At 51.7% G+C, this 26,745-nt stretch overlaps 1 protein-coding gene and 1 non-coding gene across 4 annotated transcripts in view; one reads left to right on the top strand and one right to left on the bottom strand.

The window, feature by feature from the left end:
- ADORA2B (adenosine A2b receptor) overlaps positions 1–24,607 on the bottom strand; it is a 35,086-nt gene extending 10,479 nt beyond the window's left edge. Inside the window, exons 1-2 of one of the 3 annotated variants that reach the window (XM_035716158.2) lie at positions 24,251–24,604; positions 856–1,437 (exon numbers count right to left, since the gene is read on the bottom strand). In XM_035716158.2, coding sequence (XP_035572051.1) covers positions 856–1,437; positions 24,251–24,585 — 917 coding nt within the window. In that variant the 5' untranslated portion in view covers positions 24,586–24,604. Of the gene's footprint in view, positions 1,438–24,250 lie in introns of all 3 variants that reach the window. The other 2 variants (XM_049109484.1, XM_025428264.3) reach the window with 2 other exon arrangements.
- On the top strand, positions 11,462–11,589 carry LOC112647682 (small nucleolar RNA SNORA18). The gene has a single exon (XR_003128428.1). It is a non-coding gene; the product is annotated as a small nucleolar RNA SNORA18 (small nucleolar RNA).
- Positions 24,608–26,745: the final 2,138 nt, after the last annotated feature.

Raw genomic sequence — 26,745 nt, forward strand, 5'->3', positions numbered from 1 at the left:
TTGGTTTTCAAGTTTTACTTTATTTCACCTAATAGATATACACAGTTGTATGATTTTGACTTATTAAAATTTTCACACTTGGGCTCCAGCAACTTGGCCAAATTTAAGCTTCGTAGAGAAATGAACTTCACTACCTAACTGTAGATGGGGCTGTGCAGTCTGGTAGAAGAGGGACCCCATTTCCCCAATTTCTTCCTCTGGAGTAGTTTGCAGTACATGGAAAAGAACGTTACCAAAACTGTTACCTGATTATATTCTACTTAAGAACTTACAAGAGTACCATTTCCCCAAATAAATATAGCAGTTTCTTGACTGAAGAATTACACTTTTAATTTTCCTGGTCACCTTCCTAGGAACAAGTATACATTTTTAGTATGTTCAACTTTTATTCTTTCACTGCCTCTAAGTTAAAAAAAAAACATTTGTATTATAATAGTTTACAGTGTTTCACAGTAAAATATTTCATTTTCTACCATGAAAGAGGCAGGCTCTTAAAGCAAAACAGTCTTTTACAATCCACTCAGGCCATCAGCATCATCCACACAGAGCAGCCAGAAAAAAAAAAAACATAAATATATTTGTGAGCCTTTGGAACCGACTAATAACATGTACTTATTAGCTAGGTATGTGGTAACTCCAGGGGAAGTACTCAGAAGCAGCAGCCCATATGCTTACAAGGTGTAGCTGTCTTTTAACAACGGGAATCAGCCAGTCATGTCCCATCCCTTTGTTTATTATAAATGTGTGCCTTCTTGAAGAGGCCAGGACCTAGGTCATAGGCCCACATCAAGGGCAGACTGTGTCCCTGCCTGCCCATTCCCACTCTTGAGGACATCTGTCTGGCAGAGAACATACCTGGAGATGATTTTGTGAAAAGTATAGCGGAAGTCTCGGTTCCGATAGGCATAGACAATGGGATTGACAACTGAGTTGGCATGTGACAGGAGAATGGCCATGTTCATTGCCCACTTGGGTTTGTCCTTAGCCCGAGCTGGCTGAAAAAGGGTGACACAGTTGATGGCATGTACTGGCAGCCAGCACAGAGCAAAAATCCCAACAATCATGGCCAGGGACTTGGCTGCGTGGATCTCCCGCTGGATGACGGTCCTGGAGTGGTCCACCAGCTCAGTGCGCTGAAGCTGCTTGCAGGCCACCATGAAGATCTTGATGTAGATCACCAGCATTATAAGCAGTGGGGGCAGGACGCACCCAAAGAAGTTGAAATACACCATGTAGCTCATGGGGACCACATTCTCAAACAGACACTTCACGAGGCAACAGCTTTCATTCGTGGTTCCATCCCAGGGCTCCGTGCAGTTGGTGGCACTGTCCTTACTGTTCCACCCCAGGAATGGAGTCAGTCCAATGCCAAAGGCAAGGACCCAGAGGACAGCAATGACTCCTCTCGCTCGAGTCCCAGTGACCAAACTCTTATACCTGTTCAAAAGAACATCATCTGTTATCATCCATGTACATTACTCTGTAACCAGAGTCCAAGACCCCACCTCTGCTTTGGTTCTATGGCCTTCCCTTAACAACCTCTCAGGTTCACCATCAACATAAAGACCTGCAAACAGGGATCCCTGGGTGGCGCAGCGGTTTGGCGCCTGCCTTTGGCCCAGGGCGGGATCCTGGAGACCCGGGATCGAATCCCACGTCGGGCTCCCGGTGCATGGAGCCTGCTTCTCCTTCTGCCTATGTCTCTGCATATCTCTCTCTCTGTGTGTGACTATCATAAATAAAAAAAAAAAAAAAAAAAAAGACCTGCAAACACGTATGAGCAACTTTGCGCTAACAAGCTCAACAAGATTTTCATTCTTGACTTACTAACTCATCTCTGTTGAGTGACAAATCATGCTCATAAGAACAAGTGAAGTCTTAAGAGGGTGCCTTCTAATTACCCACATCCCAACCTAAGAGTCTAGGTCTTCTATAAGGCACTGTTCTAGGTGGTGAGTTCCACCAGTGAACAGAATACACAAGATCCCTGCTTTTAAGGACTTACATTCTAGTAAGGAAGACACTGATGATCAACAACAACAACCATGTTAGTAAATTCTATGGTGTGTTAGGAGGAGAGGTATAGTATGAAAAAAGAAACACTCCAGGACCGTCATCCAGTGGAGATCCACAGAGCCCAGTCCCTGGTGACACTTGAACCAAAGTGACACTTGAACCAAAACCTGAGGAAGTAAGAATTGGAGCCCCCAAGAGTCCAGCAGCACTACGTGGTGGCTCCCCGCAGCATCCCCGACCACCTCCTCCAGCGCCGGGCACCGACCCCGTGGACACGGCTGTGCCCTTACGGGGCTGGGGCCCAGGCTTCTCTTGTGAGCCCAGCTATTCCTCCAGCAGGAGAAAGGAAGTCTCTGTGCCGCCTCTGAAGGACTGCTGAGCAGGAATGTGGCAGGGCCTCTTCAAGGCTTCCGTTCCCACGTGGCTGCCCTGTCGGGGAGGCTCCCTCCCGGGGGCCCCCAGCAGCTCTGGCCCAGGGCAGGCATGTCCACGTGGACAGCCAGGCGGCCAAGGCAGCGCCACAGGCAGGAGCTGCCCTCTCAGATGGGAGCCTTGGGGTCCTGGGGGAAGAAGCCTACTTGTGGCAAAACGGGAGTCAGAGTAGAAGTTTGTGTCCTGACTGCAGGTCGGGGCATCAGGCCCACAGCATAGCACCTCTGTGCCTCGGTTTCCATGTCTGTAAATTGAGAGAGAGCAGCAGGGACCGAGGGGCATGGTTCTTAGTTATATGGCCATTATGAATGCATTCCTTACTTGTTATCTGATTGGCTATCAAACAACTTTAAAAGAAGATTCTACTTGGAATACATAGTGCTTTGGCCTGGATAGGCAGGCAGGAGAAAGGAGAACTCTTAGAGTTTGCTGATGAAGTGAACAGAGAACTTGCCTCATAAGTGACAGTGATCCCTAATCTTTCCTCCTCCCTATGAGGGCAGCTCTCAGCAATGGGCAGCACAACTATGGCCTTTCCTACATACACCTGCTGGGCTCAGTTGCTCATTGAATTTTCCTTGGCCAATAAATCCCTCTATTTCTAAATCCCTTCTGCTTCCCTCCTCTTTCAGGAATGTACAGCCATTCCTTTAAAAAAAAAAGTTATTCCTGTCCATTACCCCACCAGAGAATGCAGTCAGTCCCTGAAAGATAACAGAGCAGCCTCCCTAAAAGCCAAGCACTTAGAATCACAAGAATTTAGATGTATGAGGCCACTTACTCAACAGCTCTTGCCCTCTCTCTTTTGTTGTGGACAGGATTCAACTGCAACTTAATTGAGTACAGTTGAATATACGCCAGTCCAGGGCCGAGATGAACTGTATTTGGGGTAGGCAAATTCTCTTGTACATAATGGTCTGGGGTGGATACATGAAATAGTTCTGGCCAATGAGACAAAAGGAAGTCGCTGGGGCACTTGATTTTACTTGATATAAGGAGAGACCCATGAGGAGGGCTCTTCCCCAGGCCCATCCCTTTCTGCTCTTGATGCTCTTATCGGAGGCTGTGCTGCCTAGAGCTGTAGCAACCATCTTGTGACCATGAGGGCTAGCTAGCTAGCCTGGGGACAGCAATGGCAAAGTGAAAGGAAGGAAGAAAGGAGCCCACCCAGGTTCTTGATGAGCTCTCTGAACCACTGCACCAACCCTAGAACCATCACGGCTCCACATTCAAGTTCAAGACATCATTAAATGTCTTGACTGTTACTGTTACTTGCAGTCACTGTAACCAGGCCAAAGCATACACACTGGAAGGGACTTTTCTAATCAAAACTCTCTTATTGGGATCCCTGGGTGGCGCAGCGGTTTGGCGCCTGCCTTTGGCCCAGGGCGCGATCCTGGAGACCTGGGATCGAATCCCACATCAGGCTCCTGGTGCATGGAGCCTGCTTCTCCCTCTGCCTATGTCTCTGCCTCTCTCTCTCTCTCTCTCCGTGACTATCATAAATAAATAAAAAATTAAAAAAAAAAAAAAAACTCTCTTATTTCACAAATGAGGAAACAAAGTCTTTGAGTAACAGAAGCAATATAAGAACCAAAGACCAAAGCTAGATCAGGACTCTAACCTGTGTTCCTTGTGCCAGATTATGCTGCTTCTTATTTTACTTGACTTTTTTTTTTTTTTTTTTTACTATTTTTTTTTAAAAGCAACATTAGTCACTGTACATGGAGGGGGGGATCACAGGGAATTTCCTATCAGAATTCAGAACAACTGAAATCCACCTACATCTTAAAACTGCTGGATTCTTCATGTGCAGAAAAACTACTCTTAGACTAAATCGACTTAGATAAAGCCGATGGTTCTATCAGGGGAACAGCTGGTCACCACTTTGTGAACGCCCCCAAACACAGCTTTTCTTCCCTGTTGGTTCATTATTTCATTCAGCTCTTCCTTTGTACCAGGCACTCTGTTAGTCACTGGAAACATAATCACAGCCCTCCTGGGTTGTAAAGCTGATGAAAGAGAAAGTAAAGAAGTAAACACACAAACGTGTAATTACAAATCAGAATGAGTTTGGCCAAACCAAAATGAATAGGATGCAGAGAAGAGAAAAACAGGAAGACTTTGGACATAGAATGCTGGAACCTCTCAAGCAGAGCTACAGGTTCAGAAGGAATAAAATCTTTGAAGAGTGGAGGGGAGAGCATTCTAGTCAGAACAAAGTGGTAAGGCTTTCAGACAGGAAAGGATTTTACTTTCCTAAAGAAGCAAAAGGAACTGTGTGAGTGACCTAAGCTGAGGGAGGGGCCAGCTCATAGGCCATGGGAAGGAATCTGGATTTTGATATCCAAGTGCAGTGGGAAAGTGTGGAAGGCTTATTTTAAGCCAGGGAATGGTGCTGATTCCTGTTTTGTAAAGGTCATGGTGTGGAGATTGAATCTGGGGGAAGCAAGAAGAAAAGCAGATCAATGAGGAAAACCATTTTGGTGGTTCACTCAAGAGAAAATCAACGATGGTGCCAACAGATACACACTTTGGAGGGAGAACCAACAGAAATGAACTGGATGTAGGAAGATGAGCTGAGGATGAATTCCTAGGCTTTTCCCCTCCTGTGTACTAAGAACTAGTTAGTTATACCGAAATGGTATTAAGGGGACAAAGCAACAGAATGGTGGAGGTTAGTATCCAGATGAACCCAATCCATAGAGAAGATGCAGAAAAAAAGGCAAGATGATTATTAAAGCAACTGAGAATCTGAGGAGGCTGGAGGATGTGGGCCCAGGACCCATGTGGAGGGACCCACCACTGAGGCAGAAGGAAGGAGGAGAAAAGGGCCAGGATGGGAGGGGAGGTTCAGTGGCTAGAAGATCTGTGAGCGCTGCAGTCACCTCAGAGGTCACCTCAGACTTGGAAGAGCCACCCCCTGAGGGAGAGGGGCAGGCTGGGGCACTGGAGCTGTGTCAGCCAGTGGAAGAGGGAGCTTGCTAGAAAAACGTGGCAGGATGACGGCCTCTGTGGTTTCAACAGGGGTGCAGCCTCTGTGGATGAGGTTCAGGCTGACCCTGGGAAGTGAGAGGCCAAGGAAGAGCAAGAGGGATTGAACCCAGAGCTGGTGCAAACGCTGGAGCTAGAACGCTGGAGCTGGGGTGCAGGGCCAGCATGTGGGGATGACCAGAACATCAAAGGTTTGCGTCTTTCGCAGGAGGGACCATCAGGATCCCACTGTGGAAGGGAGAATGGAGAGAACCAAGAGAAAGAGCTGGCGCCCAAGTCCCCACCTGAGGCCCCGGGGTATAAGCAGAAATAAGGGAAACCGTGTTTTTGGGGGGTCAGGGGAGCCAGGGAGCAGTGGGCACTCTCAGAGCAGAGGTCAGAGCCGGCCCAGGGATCTGGGGGTGGCCGGGAGGGCACAGTGCCTGGGGAGGGGATGTAGGACTCTGGGTCCAATCAGCCCGCAAATGTAGAGAGCACTGCGGGATTGAAATTTTTTTTTTAAGATTTTATTTATTTATTCATAGACACACAGAGAGAGAGGCAGAGACACGGAGGGAGAAGCAGGCTCCATGCAGGAAGCCCGATGTGGGACTCGATCCTGGGTCACCAGGATCACACCCCAGGCTACAGGCAGTGCCAAACCGCTACGCCACCGGGGCTGCCCTGTGGGATTGAAATTAATGGATTATTCTGAGGCCCTGAAATACCTGCTAAAGCTGAGACTTAGTCACATCTCCACTTTCACCTTTAACACACCAACAGCGCGTGCAGCTTTAAAGGACAAAAACAAAAGCTCCCCATTCCTTTCTTCATCTGAAACAAGTCTTCCTCCCTCATTCCCTCCCAGCTGGTCCATAGCTGCCCATCCAGGCAGCCTCTGAGCCAGGCGCCGGCAGACGCCCCCTGCCCGCCTGGCAACACCGAGCCCGCGCCTGCCCAGCGCACGCCGGCCGTGTCCCTCGGCCCGCTGCTCTCTCTCCCTTTACAGACGTGGAAACCGGGGCACAGGGGTGCTATGCGGTGGGCCTGCTGCCCGACCCACAGTCGGGACACAAACTTCTACTCTGACTCCCGTTTTGCCACAAGTAGGCTTCTTCCCCCAGGACCCCAAGGCTCCCATCTGAGAGGGCAGCTCCTGCCTGTGGCGCTGCCTTGGCCGCCTGGCTGTCCACGTGGACATGCCCGCCCTGGGCCAGAGCTGCTGGGGGCCCCCGGGAGGGAGCCTCCCCGACAGGGCAGCCACGTGGGAACGGAAGCCTTGAAGAGGCCCTGCCACATTCCTGCTCAGCAGTCCTTCGGAGGCGGCACAGGCTTCCTTTCTCCTGCTGGGGGAGCAGCCGGGCCCACAGGAGAAGCCTGGGCCCCAGCCCCGCAAGGGCACAGCAGTGTCCACGGGGTCGGCGTACACACGGTCAGCGCCCAGTGCAGGGAGGTGGTCGGGGATGCTGTGGGGAGGAGACAGGTGCCCGTGCCGAGCCAGACGCTGGAATGGGTGGCCCCGGGGGCTCCCTGGCGGCTCCCCAAGACTGCAGTAACCTCCTGGCCTGTCTTCACAGGTCCTACTGCCAGCTGCTGCGCCCCCGTCCCCTTCCTGAATGCCTCCCCCCCCACCCCCGTGGGTTCCACGCCATCGTCCCTCTACACCAGGGGCTCCCAGAACATCCTCCTGCGTGTGCGTGTGCACATGCGTGTCCCCAAAACATTCCCAAAAAGCAGGGGCCAAGCTCCCTGCGTCTGCCCCTCAGCAGTCCTGCCCTGCTGTGGGGGCACGGAGCCCAGGTAAGCCCGACATCTGCCCAAACACGGGGGTGTAAACAGATAAAAGGCAACGTAGGGGTGAACAAAGGGAGCGTAGGGGTGAACAAAGGGAGCGTCAGCAGCTTCACTGCTGCTTCATCGTTCCAAACAAGCAGGCCAGAGTCGTGTTGTCCCCCACCCCCACCAAGGGGCCTTCTGGGAAGGTTCACACTCCGGGAAGTGGCCCCGCTGCCCCGCTGGGCCCAAAGCTGTGCTGACACCCACCCGTTCCCCATACAGAAGGGGCTGGTTGGCTAAGGAGCTTGCCAGAAAAACAGTCACACGGAGGGAGTCAACAAAGGGAACAGTGTGGATGCTGAGGTTACATAACACAAAGCGGAATCACCCAGTGCCGCATAACAAGTGCTGGCCTATTTCTGGGGCAGGGTCTCCTCCCTCCTGGCTCTGCCCTTGTGCCTTCGGCTGGGACCAGTCCTGCTCGGGAGCTCAGCATGTGCCCTGGGGCGGAGTGCTCTGGGTGGTGGCCGGGGCTGTACCAGCCCTGCCTCTGCGCTCTGGCATCTGGGAAACGGTGACAGAAGTGCTGCTGCTGGAGCCTCTGACACAGAGACGATGTGATCAAAGCACTTGAGAGAAACACACCTTTAGGTAAATGGCATGGAGCTCTGTCGCCATTTCTTAAATTGCCTATTGTTTGTTGGAGGACTTTTTTCTTTACCTTCTGTCTAGCTCAAGTTTCAGTCCTCTGTAATACAAACATTTCTGCTTTAAGGCACGTGTATATACATTTTCAGAAGAACTATATAGTCTCTAAAAGTGCACACGAATAATAACGGGACTTAGGTAAAAATCGAGTTAGGACAGACCCTTCAAAGCCTACAAGATGTTGGAACTAGAGCACTGGCAACTCGGCTCCCCAGGCAGGCAGTCCAGCTCGGCTGGAGGTGCCACAATGAATATTAAAAATGCACCCTTAGAAAATCTCATGGAAATTCTGGCAAAACGGTTAAGTAGAGCAAGGCTGATGAGTGCCAGGACGACGCAGATGAAAGAACTGCTCTAAGCCAGGGGACTGTTGCTAAGTAGGGCACAGTGGGCAATGTGGCCTGCCACAGCCACGACCCACAGGCTAGGATGTGGCTTTTTCAGGAAGCAGGCCCACATACAGGCCCTGCTGTGTCCTTGTGCCTCCTCGTTCCCCTCTGGGCTCCTGCCACAGGGAGGTTACAGGGAGGGCTTTTTCCTTTCCTGCTGAAAACTAGAAGGCTCCTCCCACTATCCCATCCCCTTTTAGCCTAGGCCAAACCACAGCTGAATGAAAGCAGGGTGCACCAGACCCACATTGTCCCACTGCCATGTGCCTGAGCTCACATTACAGAAGTTTACACAGAAGCAGAGCAGTTGTACCCCACAATTCCCACGGTGCCCCTCCCCAAAGCCCCCCACAGAACCATATTTTATGTCTCCTTCCACTGGAGCACACACTCCTTCATGGCAAGACTATCTCGTTCCCTGTTGAATCCGAAACACCAACGATGGGCCTGGCACACAGTGCTGAATAGAAGCCTGAATTTACAAGGAGAGAACAGAACAGGTCTTAATCACATAGACACGTTTAACACCCACTTGGTAGCTCTAAACAAAAAAGGCCTGGGGCAGGTGAACGTGTCTTGAGCTTCAGCTGATATAGTTCACAAGAGGCTATCTGTGGAAGAGCAAAATCTTTATGCTGAGTAGCTGCTTCAGATTTCTCATGGAACCAAATGGAAAAGGTTTTTGGAAAGTTGTCATGGACAGGGACGCCTGGGTAGCTCAGCAGTTGAGCATCTGCCTGCAGCTCAGGGTGTGATCCTGGGATCCTGGGATACAGTCCCACATCGGGCTCCCCTCAGGGAGCCTGCTTCTCCCTCTGCCTGCGTCTCTGCCTCTCTCTGTGTGTCTCTCACGATTAATAAATAAAATATTTAAAAATAAAAAGTTGTCATGGACAGAAAAACAGAATTTGAATAGCACTGTGTCTATTACAGACATAGAATACAACATAGCCAAAGAGCTTCCCACAAAGAAAATTTAAGACCTGGATGACTTCACTAATGAATTCCTCCAACACTTGAGAAACAAAACCATTCTTAAACAAAACAGTGGACACTCTTTGGTTCTATTTATATGAACTTCAGGTCTGGGAATAGGAAATGTATTGAGGGCAATCTGTCCTGTTCCTACAGTCTGTGACTGTCCTAGCTCTAGTGTGGAGGGCAGCATGATACAAGAACAGCGCCTGCAGGCAGCCCAGGTGGCTCAATGGTTTAGTGCCGCCCGAAGGGAGTGATCCTGGAGACCCGGAATCAAGTCAAGTCCCAGGTCAGGCTCCCTGCATGAGGCCTGCTTCTCCCTCTGCCTCTGAGGAGCTTGACGTGGAACTCGATCCCGGGACCTCAGGATCATGCCCTAGGCTGAAGGCAGGCACTAAACCAGTGAGCCACCCAGGGATCCCCTAAATAAAATCTTTAAAAAGAACAGCGCCTGCTACCCACCAGATGGCAAGCTGTGGTCACCAGAACCTACTTTCAGGCTAAGTGCTTCTGAGGCCATACCCTCAGCTACTCTGGTTCTTGGGGGCAGTTCTCACCTACGCTCACACGTTCAGACATGTCTGAATCCCAGTGGTGGACCTGGTAGGGTACTGAGCTGAGCCCACTGCCACATGTAAAGGTGGTCAGAAAGAATGCCAGTTGTCCTTCACAGTCACCCAAGAACAGTGGGCAAAGAATGCAGGTGGCAGAAAGGAAAGGTGTCAGCACTCCTCACTAGCTTACTATGGCAAGAAAACAGTCCACAATGGTCTCATAATGATTCAACCCAATGACAATGAAGATGGGGACCAGGACCAGGTATCCCAGAGTTCACCTATGAGGCTGTTTTTTGGTGAGCCTCACATTTTGGTTCATGTATTGGGGAAATAGGGGGACTCAGAGACAGCCTGCAGTTGCTGGACTCCAGACTCTGATTTTCAAATGAAATTAAGATTCCCTAAGAGAAAGGACCCCTGCCTGAAAACCAAACCAGAGAATAAAATGATACCCTGTCTTCTCCCCTATAAAGTACCCTCCCTCCCATGGCTAAGGTTAAAATATACTGCGCTTCAGATATAACATTAATTGCCAAAAGCGATTGCCCTCTTTATATGTAAGCCATCAGTTTAGAAGACATCACGAGGTACGTAATATTGATACATCCCCTTACTGGTGATAATTCATTTGGATCACCTGGTTACTGTAGCATCTACCAGATTTCTCCACTGTAACTATTTTCTGTTTTGTAATTAGTAGATCTCTTATAATAGATACTTCTATTAAATATCTTGCTCCTCATCAGACTTTCACCAATGAGTTTTAGCACCTATTGATGATTCTTGCCTGCACTAGATTACTATGATAATTGCCAAATGTTGATTTCCTTAACTCAGGCATTCCTACTCATTAATTAGATGGCATTCTACTGTAAGCAAGAATTCTTCCAACTCATTATTAAAAAAAGAAACAAAGAAAGACAATCGCCCGGTTCTGTTCACTGTGAGGGCCTAGGAGAAATGACACTCCAGCAGCAATGAACACACTGACCCAAATCTTGGTGTCTAAGTACCATTCTCTACTGAAAGGAAACAGGGCTCCTTGGAGAAATGGCTGCTCCCAAAGCCAGAAAATACAACGTGAGCTCGAAAAACCTTTTTTTGATAAGGAAGAGCAGGGAAAAAGTAAAATTCCTTTTTTATGAAGAATGGCAACTGATAAAGGTAGAAGGAATGAAAAGAAAGAAAACTGCCATTTTACGTGGTAATAACTGGCTCAGGCAAGAATCATCAATGAGGAAACATACCTTTATGGTGACAAGTGCTGGCAGACATAGCTGTAACTAAGTGATCAGAGTTAACATAACATTGTGCAGCCAGTACTTGCACGGTGAGAGAGCTGGGACCTTATCCTAAGGCACGGGAAGTATTAGGTAAAGAAGGAGGAGCGATCAGGTCTTCATTTTAGAAAGACTGCTGCCGTGTGATGCATGCGTTGGGAGGGCAAACTCGGATGCAGAGAGATCAGATAGGAGACTAGATGGGACCAAAATGACTAGGGAAGGAATTTAAGAAATCCAACTGAAAAAGAAGGGGGGGGGATGCAACTGACAGGACCTATTCTAAAATGTCTTTCAATAAAGCTTTATAGTTCTCTGTGTTACATATATAAATCAAGCAAGCAAGCAAGCAGCTGAGGTCCATCCCAATGGGGCTTCTGTGGACCTACATCGTTGGGAATGCCTCATACAGAATACATGTGGTCTCCTTTATTCCCAGAACTATGTGTTGGATCTATGGGAAAGAACTACAGGACATGGATCATCTAAAATCTATGAAAGACCTAATAGTCACATTTTTTTTAAACCTCAGGCATTGGTGTATCCCAACAATCTGTACAATTCCAGGAGGTGACAGTTCAGGGATGGGCATGATTTGAACTTATTCATATGTTTAGGGGGTGTCTGAAGTTGAGAACCAGGCAGATCCATCCATTTTCCTAAAGAAAGCAGATCCCAAAGTTTACAGGTAGAGATCTTCAAAATACATCTGTATTCAAGTGGAGATCAAAGAAGTTCAACTGAAAGAATTGTGGAGTGACAGTGACAACTGTGGATTGAACAAAACTTTTTATTTAAATAGCGAGCATGTACACATGTGAGCAGGAAGGGAGGGGCAGAGGGAGAGAGAAAATGTCAAGAAAGCGCCATACTCAGCGCAGAGCCAGATGCAGGGCTCAGTCCCACAACCCTGAGATCATGACCTGAGCCGAAATCAAGAGTCAGATGCCTAATCGACTGAGCCACCCAGTGCCCCCAAAAGTTATTTTTAAAAGGGCTATTTTGAAGATTATGATTCTGACTTTCAAAGAACTTAGGTGATAGGTGGTGGAAGGAATCACATATAAAATTCCTTAAATAAAAATTTATTGACTTAAAAAAATTTTTTTTAAGATTTTATTTATTTATTCATGAAAGACACAGAGAAAGAGGCAGAGTCACAGGCAGAGGGAGAAGCAGGCTCCATGCAGGGAGCCCGACGTGGGACTCGATCCCGGGACTCCAGGATCATGCCCCAGGCTGAAGGCAGGCGCCAAACCGCTGAGCCACCCAGGGATTCCCTAAAAAAATGTTTTAATTAAAAAAAAGCAGAAAAATGTTGGAGAGGATGTGGAGAAAAGGGAACCCTCTTACATTGTTGGTGGGAATGTGAAATGGTGCAGCCACTCTGGAAAACTGTGTGGAAGTTCCTCAAAGAGTTAAAAATAGACCTGCCCTACAACCCAGCAATTGCACTTTTGGGGATTTACCCCAAAGATACAGATGCAATGAAACGCCGGGACACCTGCACCCCGATGTTTATAGCAGCAATGTCCACAATAGCCAAACTGTGGAAGGAGCCTCGGTGTCTATCGAAAGATGAATGGATAAAGAAGAAGTGGTTTATGTATACAATGGAATATTCCTCAGCCATTAGAAATGACAAATACCCACCATTTGCTTCGACGTGGATGGAACTGGAGGGTATTATGCTGAGTGAAATAAGTCATTCAGAGAAGGACAAACATTATATGTTCTCATTCATTTGGGGAATGTAAATAATAGTGAGGGGGAATATAAGGGAAGGGAGAAGAAATGTGTGGGAAATGTCAGAAAGGGAGACAGAACATGAAGACTCTTAACTCTGGGAAACGAACTAGGGGTGGTGGAAGGGGAGGAGGGCGGGGGGTGGGGTGAATGGATGACGGGCACTGAGGGGGGCACTTGACAGGATGAGCACTGGGTGTTGTTCTGTATGTTGGCAAATTGAACACCAATATAAAATAAATTAAAAAAAAAAAAAAAGCAGACATGGCCATGGTCTTGAAATCAACATTGGAAATCGAGATGTCATCTTCAGAAAGCCACTCAGGGAAGTTTGTGGGTGGTAGGACTGGAGCCAAACAGGCAGTAAACCAAAGAAGGTGAGGCTCAGATTGGGGAGAGGAGCCTGAATACATTTAGTGAAGGGGAAGAGGCTGCCACACAGGAGTCTGGGGGTGAGGAACAATGCTGGACTCCCACAAAGCCAGGGGAAGGGCAGCCCAGCCCAAACTCCCCAAGCTCCCAACTCAGCCACCTACTGTGGCACTCAACCTGCAGACACCACAAATATAACCTGTGCACTTTCCCAAAGCCCCCAAGTGTGGCGGGCCTTGGAGTCACCCTGGACTCCAACCTTCTCCTCATGCCCAACCTCCAACCAAGTCAGCAAGTCCTCTGGAACCCGTCCCTGAGGATCCTATCTTCTAGCCACAAGCACCTCGCTCGGTGTGTGGTGTCAATACAGACCCACCTGGAAGTCACACAGGCCGGCTGCGGCTTCTCACACCCTGGGTCCCACCCTGCCGGGCGCCGACCCACCACACCTCTGGTCCTTGTTCCCTGACTGTGGTCCCAGAACCACAGTATTTGGTTTCTTAGGATTCTTTCCTGTCCTGGTGTCTTGGCTCTGTGGCTTCACCTATGACCCCTCTGCCTCAAAGTCTGACAGACTTCTTGGCTGGCTTCAGACAGCAACCATCCCCCTGCAGAAGTTCAGAGTTCACACGGCTCCAGTAGCTCTAGACCTCACCTCCATCTCCCGGCCTCTGTCCTGGTCATGCTTTCTTCCTTCGCACCTAGAGGACATCTGGTGACCCTAATAATGTCGGCCCCTCCTGTCCATCCCCCCTGCCAGAGTGCCTGTTTTATAATGCAAACCTGACCACACCAAGCTCCCGATTAAAACCCTGCATTGGCCTTCCAGGTCCCACTTAATTATCACTGCTCTGAAAATCCCACTTAAATGACAGTAGAGAGGAGGCTCCTGGGGAGGCTCAGTTGATCAAATGTCTGACTCTTGATTTCTGCTCAGGTCATAATCTCAGGGTCCTGAGATGGAGCCCTGCGTGGGGCTCTGCGCTCAGTGGGGAGTCCGCTTCTCTCCCTCTGTCCCTTCCCCCAGTATGTGCACATGTGCTCTCTCAAATAAATAAACAAATCTTAAAAAAAAAAAAAAAAAAAAAATAGGGCAGCCCAGGTGGCTCAGCAGTTTAGCGATACCTTCAGCCCAGGGCATGATCCTGGAGACCCAGTATCTCTGCATAACCTGCTTCTCCAGGGATCCCTGGGTGGTGCAGCGGTTTAGCGCCTGCCTTTGGGCCAGGGCGCGATCCTGGAGACCCGGGATCGAGTCCCACGTCGAGCTCCCGGTGCATGGAGCCTGCTCCCTCTGCCTATGTCTCTGCCTCTCTCTCTCTCTCTTGTGTGACTATCATAGATAAATAAAAATTAAAAAAAAATAAAAATTAAAAAAAATAAAATAAAAAAATAACCTGCTTCTCCTTCTGCCTGTGTCTCTGCCTGTCTCTCATGAATAAATAAATAAAATCTTAAAAATAAATAGATAAATAAAAAATAAATGACAGTAGAGAAAACAAAAGGAAATAAATTTATAACCTAAAATTACTAAAACTGGAAGTGGAGGGTGACATCAGCAAACCAGAGATTTTAAGGAGTTTCTAGAGACCAGAAGGCAGATAGGGTCATCAGGATGGGGCAGGGCCCTGTGTCAGAAACAGAGATGGCCAGGAAGAGAGGCTCCAGTCTTGCAGCAGCAGATACCAGAATGAGGTTTGGAAGAGGAACAGAAACCAGGGGAGAGACTGCCTGTGGACCACCTTTGTGGGCTGCTTCAGTCACCCTATATTGTCCCCTCATCTCCCATGGAGCATGGACCCCCTCCACTCTCCACCCTCTCACCAAGCTGCAGGGTGAGACTCGTGATGGCAGGAAATTTGTGACACATGAAGGAGTCTGAACCACGTGAATCCAGAAAAGGGTTTTCAAAACTTATTCAAAAATTGTTAACCTCAAAAAAAAAATTGTTAACCTCAAATCAAAAGTAACAATATGAGTGCTAAAATTTATTAAAAAGGGGGTGGGGAAATTAGGGAAAAAAGTCAAGGAATTCTTCCACAGGAGAATAAAAAGTTAAAGTATTGAACACATATACAAGAAAACATTTAAAAGACAAAGATCAGGGATGCCTGGGTGGCTCAATAGTTGAGCGTCTGCCTTTGGTTCAGGGCGTGATCCCAGGATTCTGGGATCGAGTACCGCATCGGGTTCCCTGCATGGAGCCTGCTTCTCCCTCTGCCTGTGTCTCTGCCTCTCTCTCTCTGTGTCTCTCATGAATAAATAAATAAAATCTTAAAAAAAAAAAAAGATTTTCAGAGCTAAAGACAGACCTAAATCTTCAGATTAGAAAATTTGGCCAAGGGAATCCCTGGGTGGCTCAATGGTTTGGCGCCTGCCTTCAGCCCAGGGTGTGGTCCTGGAGTCCTGGGATTGAGTCCCGCATCGGGCTTCCCGCATGGAGCCTGCTTCTCCCTCTGCCTGTGTCTCTGCCTCGCTCTCTGTGTGTCTCTCATGAATAAATAAATACAATCTTTAAAAAAAAAAAAAAAAGGGGGATCCCTGGGTGGTGCAGCGGTTTGGCGCCTGCCTTTGGCCCAGGGCGCGATCCTGGAGACCCGGGATCGAATCCCACGTTGGGCTCCAGGTGCATGGAGCCTGCTTCTCCCTCTGCCTGTGTCTCTGCCTCTCTCTCTCTCTCTCTCTCTGTGTGTGTGACTATCATAAATAAATAAAAATTAAAAAAAAATAAAGCCTATTATGGTTTTAAAAAAAAGAAAGAAAGAAAATTTCGCCAAGAAGTCTCATCCCCAATGAAGGAGCAAAACAAAAAGCCAATATTTATTTTATTTTTTTAAGATTTTATTTATTTATTTATGAGAGACACAGAGAGAGAGGGGGGCAGAGACACAGGCAGAGGGAGAAGCAGGCTCCATGGAGGGAGCCCGACATGGGACTCGATCCCAGGTCTCCAGGATCACATCCTGGGCTGAAGGTGGCGCTAAACTGCTGAGCCACCCAGGCTACCCAAAAGTCAATATTTAGACCCAGTCTTGTGAATTTCAGAAAGCTAAGCAAAGGCAAATGATCCCAACAGCTTCCACAGAGGAAAACCAAGTCCCAAATAAGAATGGAGCACACCCCAAACTTCTCAGACATCATTGGCTGCGAGAGCAATGACCCTGTATCCAATCAAACTACCAATGACATGTGAGAAATAAGAACATTTCTGGCATGGAAGATCCCCGAATGTTTATCCCCATGTCCTGACGAGTTACCTACGGGTGTGTATACCGACAAACAAATATGGAATCCCAAAGGAGAAGGAAAACATGCAGGGCCAGGAATAGTAGAACAAGTCCAAGAGTCCAGAGAAGCAAGGCACAACAGGCCAGTGAGGACAGCCAGCAGTGGGGACAGAGAAGGAGCCTGAGGGACCCGGGAGGCCACATACTTCTAACTTTCTTTTAAATCTCCAGATGGAAAACTCACGATGCAAACATGAAGCTGACCACAGCGTGGTGTACTTCTGAGCAGCAGATAGGACCTAAAAAAAAGAATCCATCTGACCTGGTCATCAGACCGGCCTCCTTGAGACACATCAGTCTGTGATAGGAGCACACACTCGGGGGTGAGTAAGAGACACATACATCGAACATTCTAAATGGTGTTTACCGATTTCCAGTCTTCAGAAACTCTCCACAGAGTTCAGGAAACTTTAGTACGGTTACAGAATAAAATGTAAAGGGTATTAACCTCAATAATGTAAAAGTAATGGTATGATATGAATGTGTCCACATATAATTCGCGTAGGAAAAGAAACGAAACAAGAAACAGCGGTTGCCTCTGATGGGCTAATCAGGAGACCACAGATCAGAGACGGCCAACTGCCCACCATTTACCCTTTTATACGGTTTGAGTTTCTTCACAACAGCAGGAATGACCTCTTTGAAAGTAAAAGCTCTATGAGGTGGGCAGTGGGAATGGTCTGGAAGACCACATTCAACCCACAGCAGTGGGAATGGTCTGGAAGAGAGAGAACACTGATGCGGAAGAAGGGAGCGCTCATGGAAGAGTACCTGGAGGGGTCCAACCCTCTCAGCAGGTGCCAGGCAGGGACAGCAGGAGGTGGACAGACACAGAGGGAAGGCTGCTGGAACGCTCGACCTTGTGTTTCCTGACCGTTAACAGACGGTGCCTACAAGTAATGGAATTAGAAATCGGGCTGAAACATGATCCACCGAAAAATACCGAACTGTAACAAAAATTAGAAGGAGCAGGGAGAAGAGGGCCTGTGGCCTCCTGTTAGCAGGGAGTCAAGAGATTCTGTTTAAAGAGGGCAGCAGTGGGGCGCCTGGGTGGCCCAGTTGGTTGAGCATCTGCCTTCGGCTCAGGTCACCATCACAGGGTCCTGAGATTGAGTCCTGCAGCGGGCTTCCTGCTCAGTGGGGAGCCTGCTTCTCTTCTCTGCTCCTCAGCCCGCTCATGTTCTCTCTTGCTCACTCACTCTTCTCTCAAATAAATAAATAAAATCTTAAAAATAGATAAATAAATAAAGATGGTGGCATGAACCCAGGGGTCACTGTGAGGGCAGTGACCCTCGGAAGAAATGCCAACAGAAATGGTCTGGAGGTGCTGTCCTGGCAGAGGGGTAATGGGGGGTGACGGAGGGGAGACTTTTGCTTTCCCTTTGATATGCTTCAGTATTTTTGAATGTTTGTTTTTGTGCACAGTGATTGATTTCTAACTCAAAACAGAACCATAAAACACACACACACACACACTCAACTCCTTCATGGACGTACAAGTGCCTTAAGGACAAACCCCAAACTCCACAGGCACCTCCAGGCCCTCCCTGACCTGCCTGCTCTCAAACCCACCCCCTCCCCCGCTGCACACACCTAAGCTGTGAAGCCCAGACTCCCCCACCTGCTCCTGTGCAGATGGCTCCAGCTCAGCTCACAATTCTCTTCCTCCCATTCACCTGGACACACACCTCCAGCACCAACCCTCTAGAAAGAACACTGCCCCTGCCTCAGCCCCGGCTGAGCTAGAGGGCCATCCCGGCACCCGTGACCATCTCTTCTCAAATTCTTTCCAAGGTACGTTTGCTACTAGCCATCAAGTTCTTGCTGCCAGAAGCAGTGTGGCACCTGTTAGCCTCGGAGATGAAGAGCACACCTGTTCATGCCAGGTCCTGAAGGTCAGTGAGGAATCAAGCATCGGGCAAGGCTGCGCCTCGCTTCCACCATCTGAAAAGGGAGGCAGGAGGAGACCCTATATGTCCTCACCACTGTCCGTTCCCTGACATTTCACGCGCACTGGCCAGCAGGCAGCTCTCTTCTCTGCCCCAGTCCGGACATATCACTACCAGCTATAGGCTTTTCTGCCTTATGTACTATCTCAAGAGTCCTGATCACAACTGGCGGGGGTCCTCACTCATCCGCCACTAGAAGGGCCCACTCGCCTGGTTTTGGATGACTGTGGTGCTTAGTGCTTTTCCTGCAGCTGTTCCCATGATGGTGTAGGGGCTCCCAGGAAAACATGCTACTCGCCTGTGGCATCCGTGTGACCCCAGGCTAGGCATAACCCTCTGAGCCTTGGTTTCTCCATCTGTGAAGTGAGGGAGGTAACAGCGTCTGCCCCCTTAAGGGTGTCATCAAGATTGATCAAGATTAGGCACATAAGGTGCAGGAAAGCCTTCGGAGTCACTGCTGTTCACAATACTAAAAATCCCAATGTCCAGAGTAGCTGAGGGCATAATTCCTTGTATCTCTCCCTGCAGTGTACGTCCCCACTGCACTCACAAGCTGACAGAGCAGACGAGGGAGACCAGGACCCCCAGGGTAGCTGGTCCGGCCAGCAGGTGCCAGGCAGGGAGGGCCCATGCATGAAGTCACAGAGAAAGGACACAGATCACCTGTCATGTGAAAATTATGCCAACTTTTGTTCCTTTACACACACTCATTCTCCCAAAGGTCAAAGGCAAACCACCCGCGCTTTGCAAAATTCTGTGGAAACGCTGCTGAGATGCCAAGTCAGGGCTACGTCCCTGCCAGGGCCGCTCTCGGGCAGGCTGGCCACCCCGCCAGGCACGCACAGAAGTGCAGGCTGTGGCCTGATACACATCAGCGCTCCTGGTCCTTGGGGCTCCCACTGCTCGCTGGGGGGCAGCTCCGAGCCATGGTCCCAGGGCAGACCTAGGTGACTGGGTGGACCCCTCCTTCCCCCACCCCATGGGTGCTCTTGTCTACAACCCCGAGTCCTCACAGCTGCCACTTCCATGTCCTCCCCACCCTGTGGCTCCCAGATGCTCCTGGCAAGGTGGGGAGGGGGGAAGTCTGGGCCCCTGAGGCTGCTGCAGGAGGGCAGGAGGGCCCGAGGCGGGTGGCCAGGATCCCGATCACATCACAGAGGGCCCTAAGGCCCGGGGACCATGTTCAGATTTTACATCTAAACCCCACAGCGGAGTGGCATTCAGCAGGGGAACGTGGCGATCTGACTTCAGGCTCAAATCCTGTCTGGCAGCATTCTGGACAATGGCTACAGGGGGGCAGGAACGGATGAGGCGGGGGCCCCGTGGGGACCCCAGGAGCTGGGCCGGACCTGTGGAGAGGACCCGTGTGATGAGGTCCAAGAAGTGACCGTCAGATTCGACCAACGGGAGGTAAACTCAGTGGCCACAGAAGTGAGAGAGTTAGACTCGTCACTGTGGAGGCCACGGAGGACGGACCAGGGGGTGGCGAGGTGTGCCACAGGTGTGCCACGAGGGAGAATTGATTGAAGTGCATTCGTACATTACTGGTGGCTTCCTGGGGCCACTGCAATAAAGCTTGCTGGCTTGAAAATACTTACTCCCTCACGGTTCTGGAGGCCAGAAGCCTACAAGCAAGGTGGCAGGGCTCTGCTCCCTGCCAGAGGCTCTGGACACAAGCTGTCCCAAGCTTCTCCCAGATTCTGGTGGCTGTCCCCAGCATCCCTCGGCCCTGCCTCCTCCCTCTCCACATGTCTTTTTTGTAAGGATGTGATGGCATTTAGGGGCCACCAGACCCTAGGACAATTTCTTCCTCTCAAGGTAATCCAGGACAAAGTCTTCCTCCCAAGATCCATATAAGGTAACATTCACAGGTTCTGGGGATTAGAACATGAACATCTTTCTGGCAGGGGTGAGGGGATGCACCATTCAACACACAGCAGTGGGAATGGTCTGGAAGAGAGAGAACACTGATGCGGAAGAAGGGAGCGCTCATGGAGGAGTACCTGGAGGGGTCCAACCCAGAGCTGAAACTCCTTCCTGACTTTACTGCAAAACAACACTAGAGGAGAATTTTCTCATATGGGATTTGTAGCTCAATTTAAAAAAAGAAAAAGGGATCCCTGGGTGGCGCAGCAGTTTAGCGCCTGCCTTTGGCCCAGGGCGCGATCCTGGAGACCCGGGATCGAGTCCCACATCGGGCTCCCGGTGCATGGAGCCTGCTTCTCTCTCTGCCTGTGTCTCCGCCTCTCTGTCTCTCTCAATGTGTGACTATCATAAATAAATAAAAATTTAAAAAAGAAAAAAAAGAAAAAAGAAAGAAAAAGAAGTTCTTATAAAAACACTCAGAATCCCCTGCTACCCTCCTACCTACAGTTGAGTCAGCTAAGGGAGGCTAAGCGGAGGCCACATTTTAACCCAAGGGACAGTCTTGCTCAGATATCAATACCTACCTCCCGGACTGGCCCCGGGTACAACCGAGAAAAAGCCTCCCTGTAGCACAGGGAACAGGCAGGGAGACAGGGTCAGGGTCCATGGTCAGGACAGACAGACTAACTCCCTCCCATTCCCTGGGCCAATCCAGCCAACCAAACACTTCCAGGAAAACACCCTCCTTCACCTCCATTGGGAAAACAGCTGGCCTTTGACCTACTTAAGACTCAACACCACTGGAAACTGAGTCCAGGAGCAGAGTAGGGAGGGCCTCCAGACAGGGGTGAATCACACAGTCACCCCCCACCCCCAGGCTCCAGTGGGTGTTGTGGCTTGAAGGGGAACAGGATTAGATTAGGGAGGAGGAAGTGCTCCTGCCAGAAATGGCCTAAGGGTGAAGTGGGGGGGGGCTGAGGGCAGACCCCCCCACACTTCACCTTCACCCCTCCAAATTTCCCCACCAGGCACACTCCCACCTCGAGCAGCAGGGGAGCCTGCACTCCCAGGCTGCATCAGTGCACCCCCATATCTGCATCAGTGCACATGGACCCTCTGCTGGGGCCAACCTCAGAACTGCGCGGACTTCCTTCAGTTTGTGGACACCCCTCACTCTGAAAGCCTAGGACAGGGCCTGGTATGAGCAGACGCTCCTCTTTTCAAGTCCAGTCAAAGTTTTCATTTTTGTGCCCAGCATCACTTTGGGGCTCCCCTTTGCCTCTGCACTGTGAGCTCTCTGAGGTCACTGGACACCTTGGCAAACGGGTGGCAGGTGGGGACTCTGGGATCTGCAGACTTGAGCTGTGCTTACAGCTGGCCCCTCACACTCAGAGCTGTGGGGCATGGATGCTGTAGGAGCCCCCTCACACCTGTGAACTGGGCAGAACCAAAGTAAGTCGGAGGGCTGGCCAATTCCCCAGTTAAAGATACGGATATTAGAACCCCCCCCACACACACCCCACCCCAGAGATTTTGACTCAGGGGGGCCCAGTAGGGCCCTGTAATCTGCATCTTAGCCTGCTCACAGGGGGCCATGCTCCCCAGAAGCAGGATGTGCTGACAGCTGAGGGATCCTCCCCCAGGAGGCCTCAGGAGCCCTGAACACCTTTACCCTTTCCAACCCATGAGGCTGGGGGTTGGTGCCACAGGGTCAGGGCAGATGCCTGAGCCTTCCGGGGGTGGGGAGCTGGGGCTGCTGGCACCCGCTTCTTCCAGACCTCTGAACTCTCTTGGGAAGACCAGGAGAGCAGGAAGGGGATGAGCTCCCCAGGGCCTCTCAACTGACCATTCTTCCCATTCTACTCCTGTATCTCCTTCTCCTGCCCTTGGCAAATACAAAGAACTTAGGGGCGTGTGATTCACATTTCTTTCCCCTGAACACACCCACACCCCCTTTCTTTAAGACCCCGCCCAAAACAAACCAGGACAAGAACTAACAGATTTAAACTTTTATGGAACTTCCTGCTGGCTGGGGCACAAGGAATTCTTCCGTTAACTCCCAGTGAGCTGGATGGACCTCTGCTTGGAGCAAGGCCAAGAGGCTTCTGTCGAATGGGTACCTCAGGCTGGGAGTTTGAGACTGCCTGCTGGATGCAAACAGTCCAAAAGTAACCAACATGAAGACCAAGAGGCAGGAAGGGTCTTAGGGGACCCCTAAGAGACTATACCATGCTGCCCCAAGCCTTGGAAATCTCTGGGCTTTGTCACCTAATGGGATGCATGAGGCCTCCTGCTCAGATGCCAAAGGCAGCAGCAGGTGGAAAGACCCGGGCAAGCAGGAGGTTCCTGTTCCCACTGGGATCCAGGACACAACCCACAACTACCAGGTTCAACGTGCCTGCCTGCTAAAAAAGCTTCTAGAAGCATTCTCTCTGTCAATTCCCTCAAACACATTTCCTTTACAACCACCAATTTACTGCAGACAGACAGCTTCTGCTTCCAGAAACAGCAGTATGCTTTCTACCTGCATCCAGGACACTGACACACACAGGCCTGTAAGACAGGCCAATGGCACAGCGTGAATACGGTGCCAACTCTGAGTCCAAGTCCTGGCTATGACACTCATTCCAGATGCATCATTCTGAGCAAGACTCTAATCTCCCAGAGCCAACACCCCCCTCCCTTTATCTACAAAACGCAGATACTAGAATCTGCCCTCTGAACTACAGCAAGAACGAAAGGATAAAAGTATAAAATAAACTGCCTCGGACTTGGACATAGTTGGCACTCAATAGAGTCCTTCCCTTCCCTCCTACTCTGTGACTCAGTGTCCCTTCCCAGCTCCAAACCCAAAGAGATCCAAAGAGATCCAAACCCAACTCAGAAATGCCAAAAGAGCCCAGGCACGGAAGGCAGTAAAAAAATTCAATAAACCCTAGGGCTCCCTGATACTCCTGCTCTCAGGTGCTCAACTTTGAAATCCATCATCAGCTACAACCGGGGTGTACTCCCACTGCTGGCGGCTGGCTCCATCCCCTGAATGCTCCATTTTCCTCTTGGGGCGGAAGAGACCACCCAGAAGTCCTCGTTTTCTGAAGTCCCTGCTGCGACGCGGCAGTGCAAGGTAAACAAGACCACATGCCACGGACATGCGCGCCTCTGAGGCTGCTCGTGTTGGCCAACGGGGCGGGCGCAGCACTTTGACTCTTTTAAAAAGTACAGAGAGGTGATAGGGTCCCCGTTGAGCCGCAGGCACGGGTGTTCCTAACGTTCCCTAGAGTTTACGGGACGCCCCTCCCACCCCATCCTACCCCCGGGTCGGGCTGGCCCGCATTTTGCGGCAGGTACCTTCCGAAGTTGGGTCTTCAGTAGTGTCCATCCTGACACTGCAAGTCCCAGCCCAAAGCTGCCCTGGACCTCCCGGGCCCCCCAGCACTCCCAGGGCCGCACCCAGCCGCCGCTCTGGCCCCGGGCCTCGGCCGCGGGAAACCACCGAGAGGTTGGAAACAGTTTTCGCCACAGAGGCAGAGACAGCATCGCCAAACCTCCCCCGCCGGGGCCCCCACCTGCACGCTGGGGGCGGCGCTCTCCCCGGAGTTTCCGGGGGCGACCAGGGACCGCGCTCCCCAGAACTCCGAGAGTTGTGCCCACGCAGACCCCTCCTTAAGAACACGTGCGCATCCGGGGAGCAGAGGCCTCCAGGCTCCGGCTCCGGCTCCGGCTCCGGCTCCGGCTCCCGCTCCGAGAGGGTCTGGGCAGCCCGGGCGCACGTGTCTCCGGATGGATGGCCGGCGTCCTCCCGGCTGGGCACCCGAGCTCGGAGCGCCCCGCGCGCCCGGGGCCAGCAAACCCGGGCCTGGAGCGGGCGCTCCTCGGCGGGGGCTTCGACGGAGCCCCGGGGTCGGGGGCGCCGCGCCTCACCTGAGCGGGACGCGGATGGCCAGGTACCTGTCGACGGCCACGGCCAGGAGGCTGAAGATGGAGCTCTGCGTGAGCACCAGCACGAAGCAGGCGAGGAAGAGGCAGCTGTGGAAGTCGGTGCAGAAGCCCAGGCTGATGGTGATGGCAAAGGGGATGGCGAACAGCCCCACGGCCACGTCGGCCGCCGCCAGGGACACCAGGAAGTAGTTGGTGGGCGTCTGCAGCGCGCTCGACGTGCCCACCGCGGCGCACACCAGCACGTTGCCCGCCACCGACAGCGCGGCGATGGCCAGCTCCAGCGCCACGTACAGCGCGTCCTGCGCCTCCAGCGGCATGGCCGGGCCGACCGGCCCCGGCCTCGCCTACCCGGGCCGCGCTGGGCGCGGGGCAGCCGCGTGGGCCCCGCCGGGCACGGCCAGGGCGCCCGCACTGCGCGTCCGCCGGTCGCGTCTGACCCGCGGGGCTCGGGCGCTCGGGGCCGGGATTCCGGGGGCGGGACCGCGGGGAGGCGGCGCCGCCCATTGGCCGGCGCGCCCGCCCGTCTCGGACCCCCGGCGGAGCGCCGCCCCGCCTCCCCAGCCGCGGACCCGTCTACGCCCGCGCGGGGCCACGCGGGGCTCGGCGGCGCGCGGCGGGGCTCGGGCTGCGGCCCCCGCGCGTCGTGTGGTGGCGCTCTGCGGCCCGGTGCGGTTCCCCAACTTTCCCCGAGGCTCCAGCCGTGCGCGTGTGTCCCGGGCGGCCGCACTGTCCGCCAGCCGGCGCGGCGCGCGCAGAGCCCCGAGCGCCCCGGGAGCGGGACGGGACTCTGCCCCGGGCGCCCCGCCAGCGCCCCCGCCGGCTGCGGCGAGCTGAGGACCTGAAGCCTGGGGGGCTCCCCGCCATCCCTGGGCACCCCACCGGTCAGGATGCCGCGGAGGGTGGGGGCTGGGGGACAAAGGGCCTGGCCTGTCTCTTCGGGTCGCGACACCCAGACGGCAAGGATCGCTCCGGAACGTGCGGCTCTGCGCCCCCTCCCCGCCTGCACCCCGCTTGCAGGTCTCCCCAGTCTCACCTGCTCCTCTGTCCTCCGGCCACTGCGCGGGCGGCTCCAGCTCTGCCTCCACCTTGAGACGGGCTCCAAGTCCTCCGTCTCCTCGTCTACCCAGCCCCGCCCAAATGCCAGTGCTCCCCAGGCCCCCTCTCCGTCCTTCACCCTCACCCTGGCTACTCTCGGGTTCCCAAGGTGTCACCTGCGGTCCATACACCGTTAGCTCCCAAGCCTACGCCGGCCTCCCTCAGTGCCCCGAGTGCCAGGCCTGAGCACCCCACCGCAATATACTGAACTCTGTCAGTAGAGCTGGAGGGCCCCCAAGTCCAACAAGTCCAAAATCAAGCTCCTCTGCATCTCTGCCCCAAACCTGGGCCCACTCCTCCTTCTGGGACTCAGTTACCGACCTTATGCCCACTGTCCCCCACTCCAGTAAGTGTCTTGACACCCTCCTCCATCCTTCTCGACATCCAGATCCCTGGTGCTGCCAATTCGGCTTCCAGAGCTTTGCTACTCTCCTCCCCAAAGCCCTGTCTCCTGCGGGTTGCCTCCTCACAGGCTGCTCCCATCATCCCTTTCTCACCTCTGCCCTGGGTCCTCAACCAAGTTTCTATAGTCTCCCAACAACGCCATCATTCTAGAACACACCTGGCCATGCCATTCCCTGATCCCAAATCCTTTGCTCGCAGTTACCAGACTCAAAAAAGATCGTCAGACAACGGAAAAAAATGCTTGTAAAATAATGTTAAGCAAGTCACCTCCAACACCTGTGACTGCCAAAGGGAGGAGGATTTCTTTGGGAAGTGATGAAAGTATTCTAAAAGTGGTGATGGTTGCACAGCTCTGTGAATATACTTTAAAAAAAAAAACCCATTGAACTGTACACTTCAAGTGGGTGGATTGTATGGTATATGAATTATATCTCAGTGTAGCTGTAGTAACAAAATCCCTCAGCCTCCAACAGTCATGACCAGTAATATCTGCCTCTGCATAACAAGGGCAACACATTTTCCAAAAGTATTCACAGCAGATGTCCTGGATGGGCCAGGTTTTTGTAGGGGATTTTTTCCCCTCTATTTTCCAGGTGGTTTTGTTATTTGTAGAATGAAAATAACTTGAAAATATTACATAATGCACAAATGCCGTGCCCTGGCTCTCTGAGATCCGATACCACCTTCTCTACCACCCACATTTCCATAGCACGTGACACAAACTACTGTTACCACATAGATGGTAAATTGGAACCTTGGAGAGATCAAGGGATTTATCCAAGAATATTACCTTGGGATGGGGGAGGGTGAAGGAGTCAAGGGAGGCTTCTTGCCCTGGTGGCTTTTGCAGAGTGGGCAAGACTTGGTAGTGGGGAGGCATCCTGGTAGAGAGCTGTGTTGGGCAGAGGTGGGGGTGGGGGGCTTGCTCTGGGATAGCCATGCTCAGGAGAGTAGAGAAGGAAAACAGCCTGAGCAGG

This window comes from Canis lupus, chromosome 5 (genome assembly GCF_003254725.2).
Source record: "Canis lupus dingo isolate Sandy chromosome 5, ASM325472v2, whole genome shotgun sequence".
NCBI classification, from domain to species: Eukaryota; Metazoa; Chordata; class Mammalia; order Carnivora; family Canidae; genus Canis; species Canis lupus.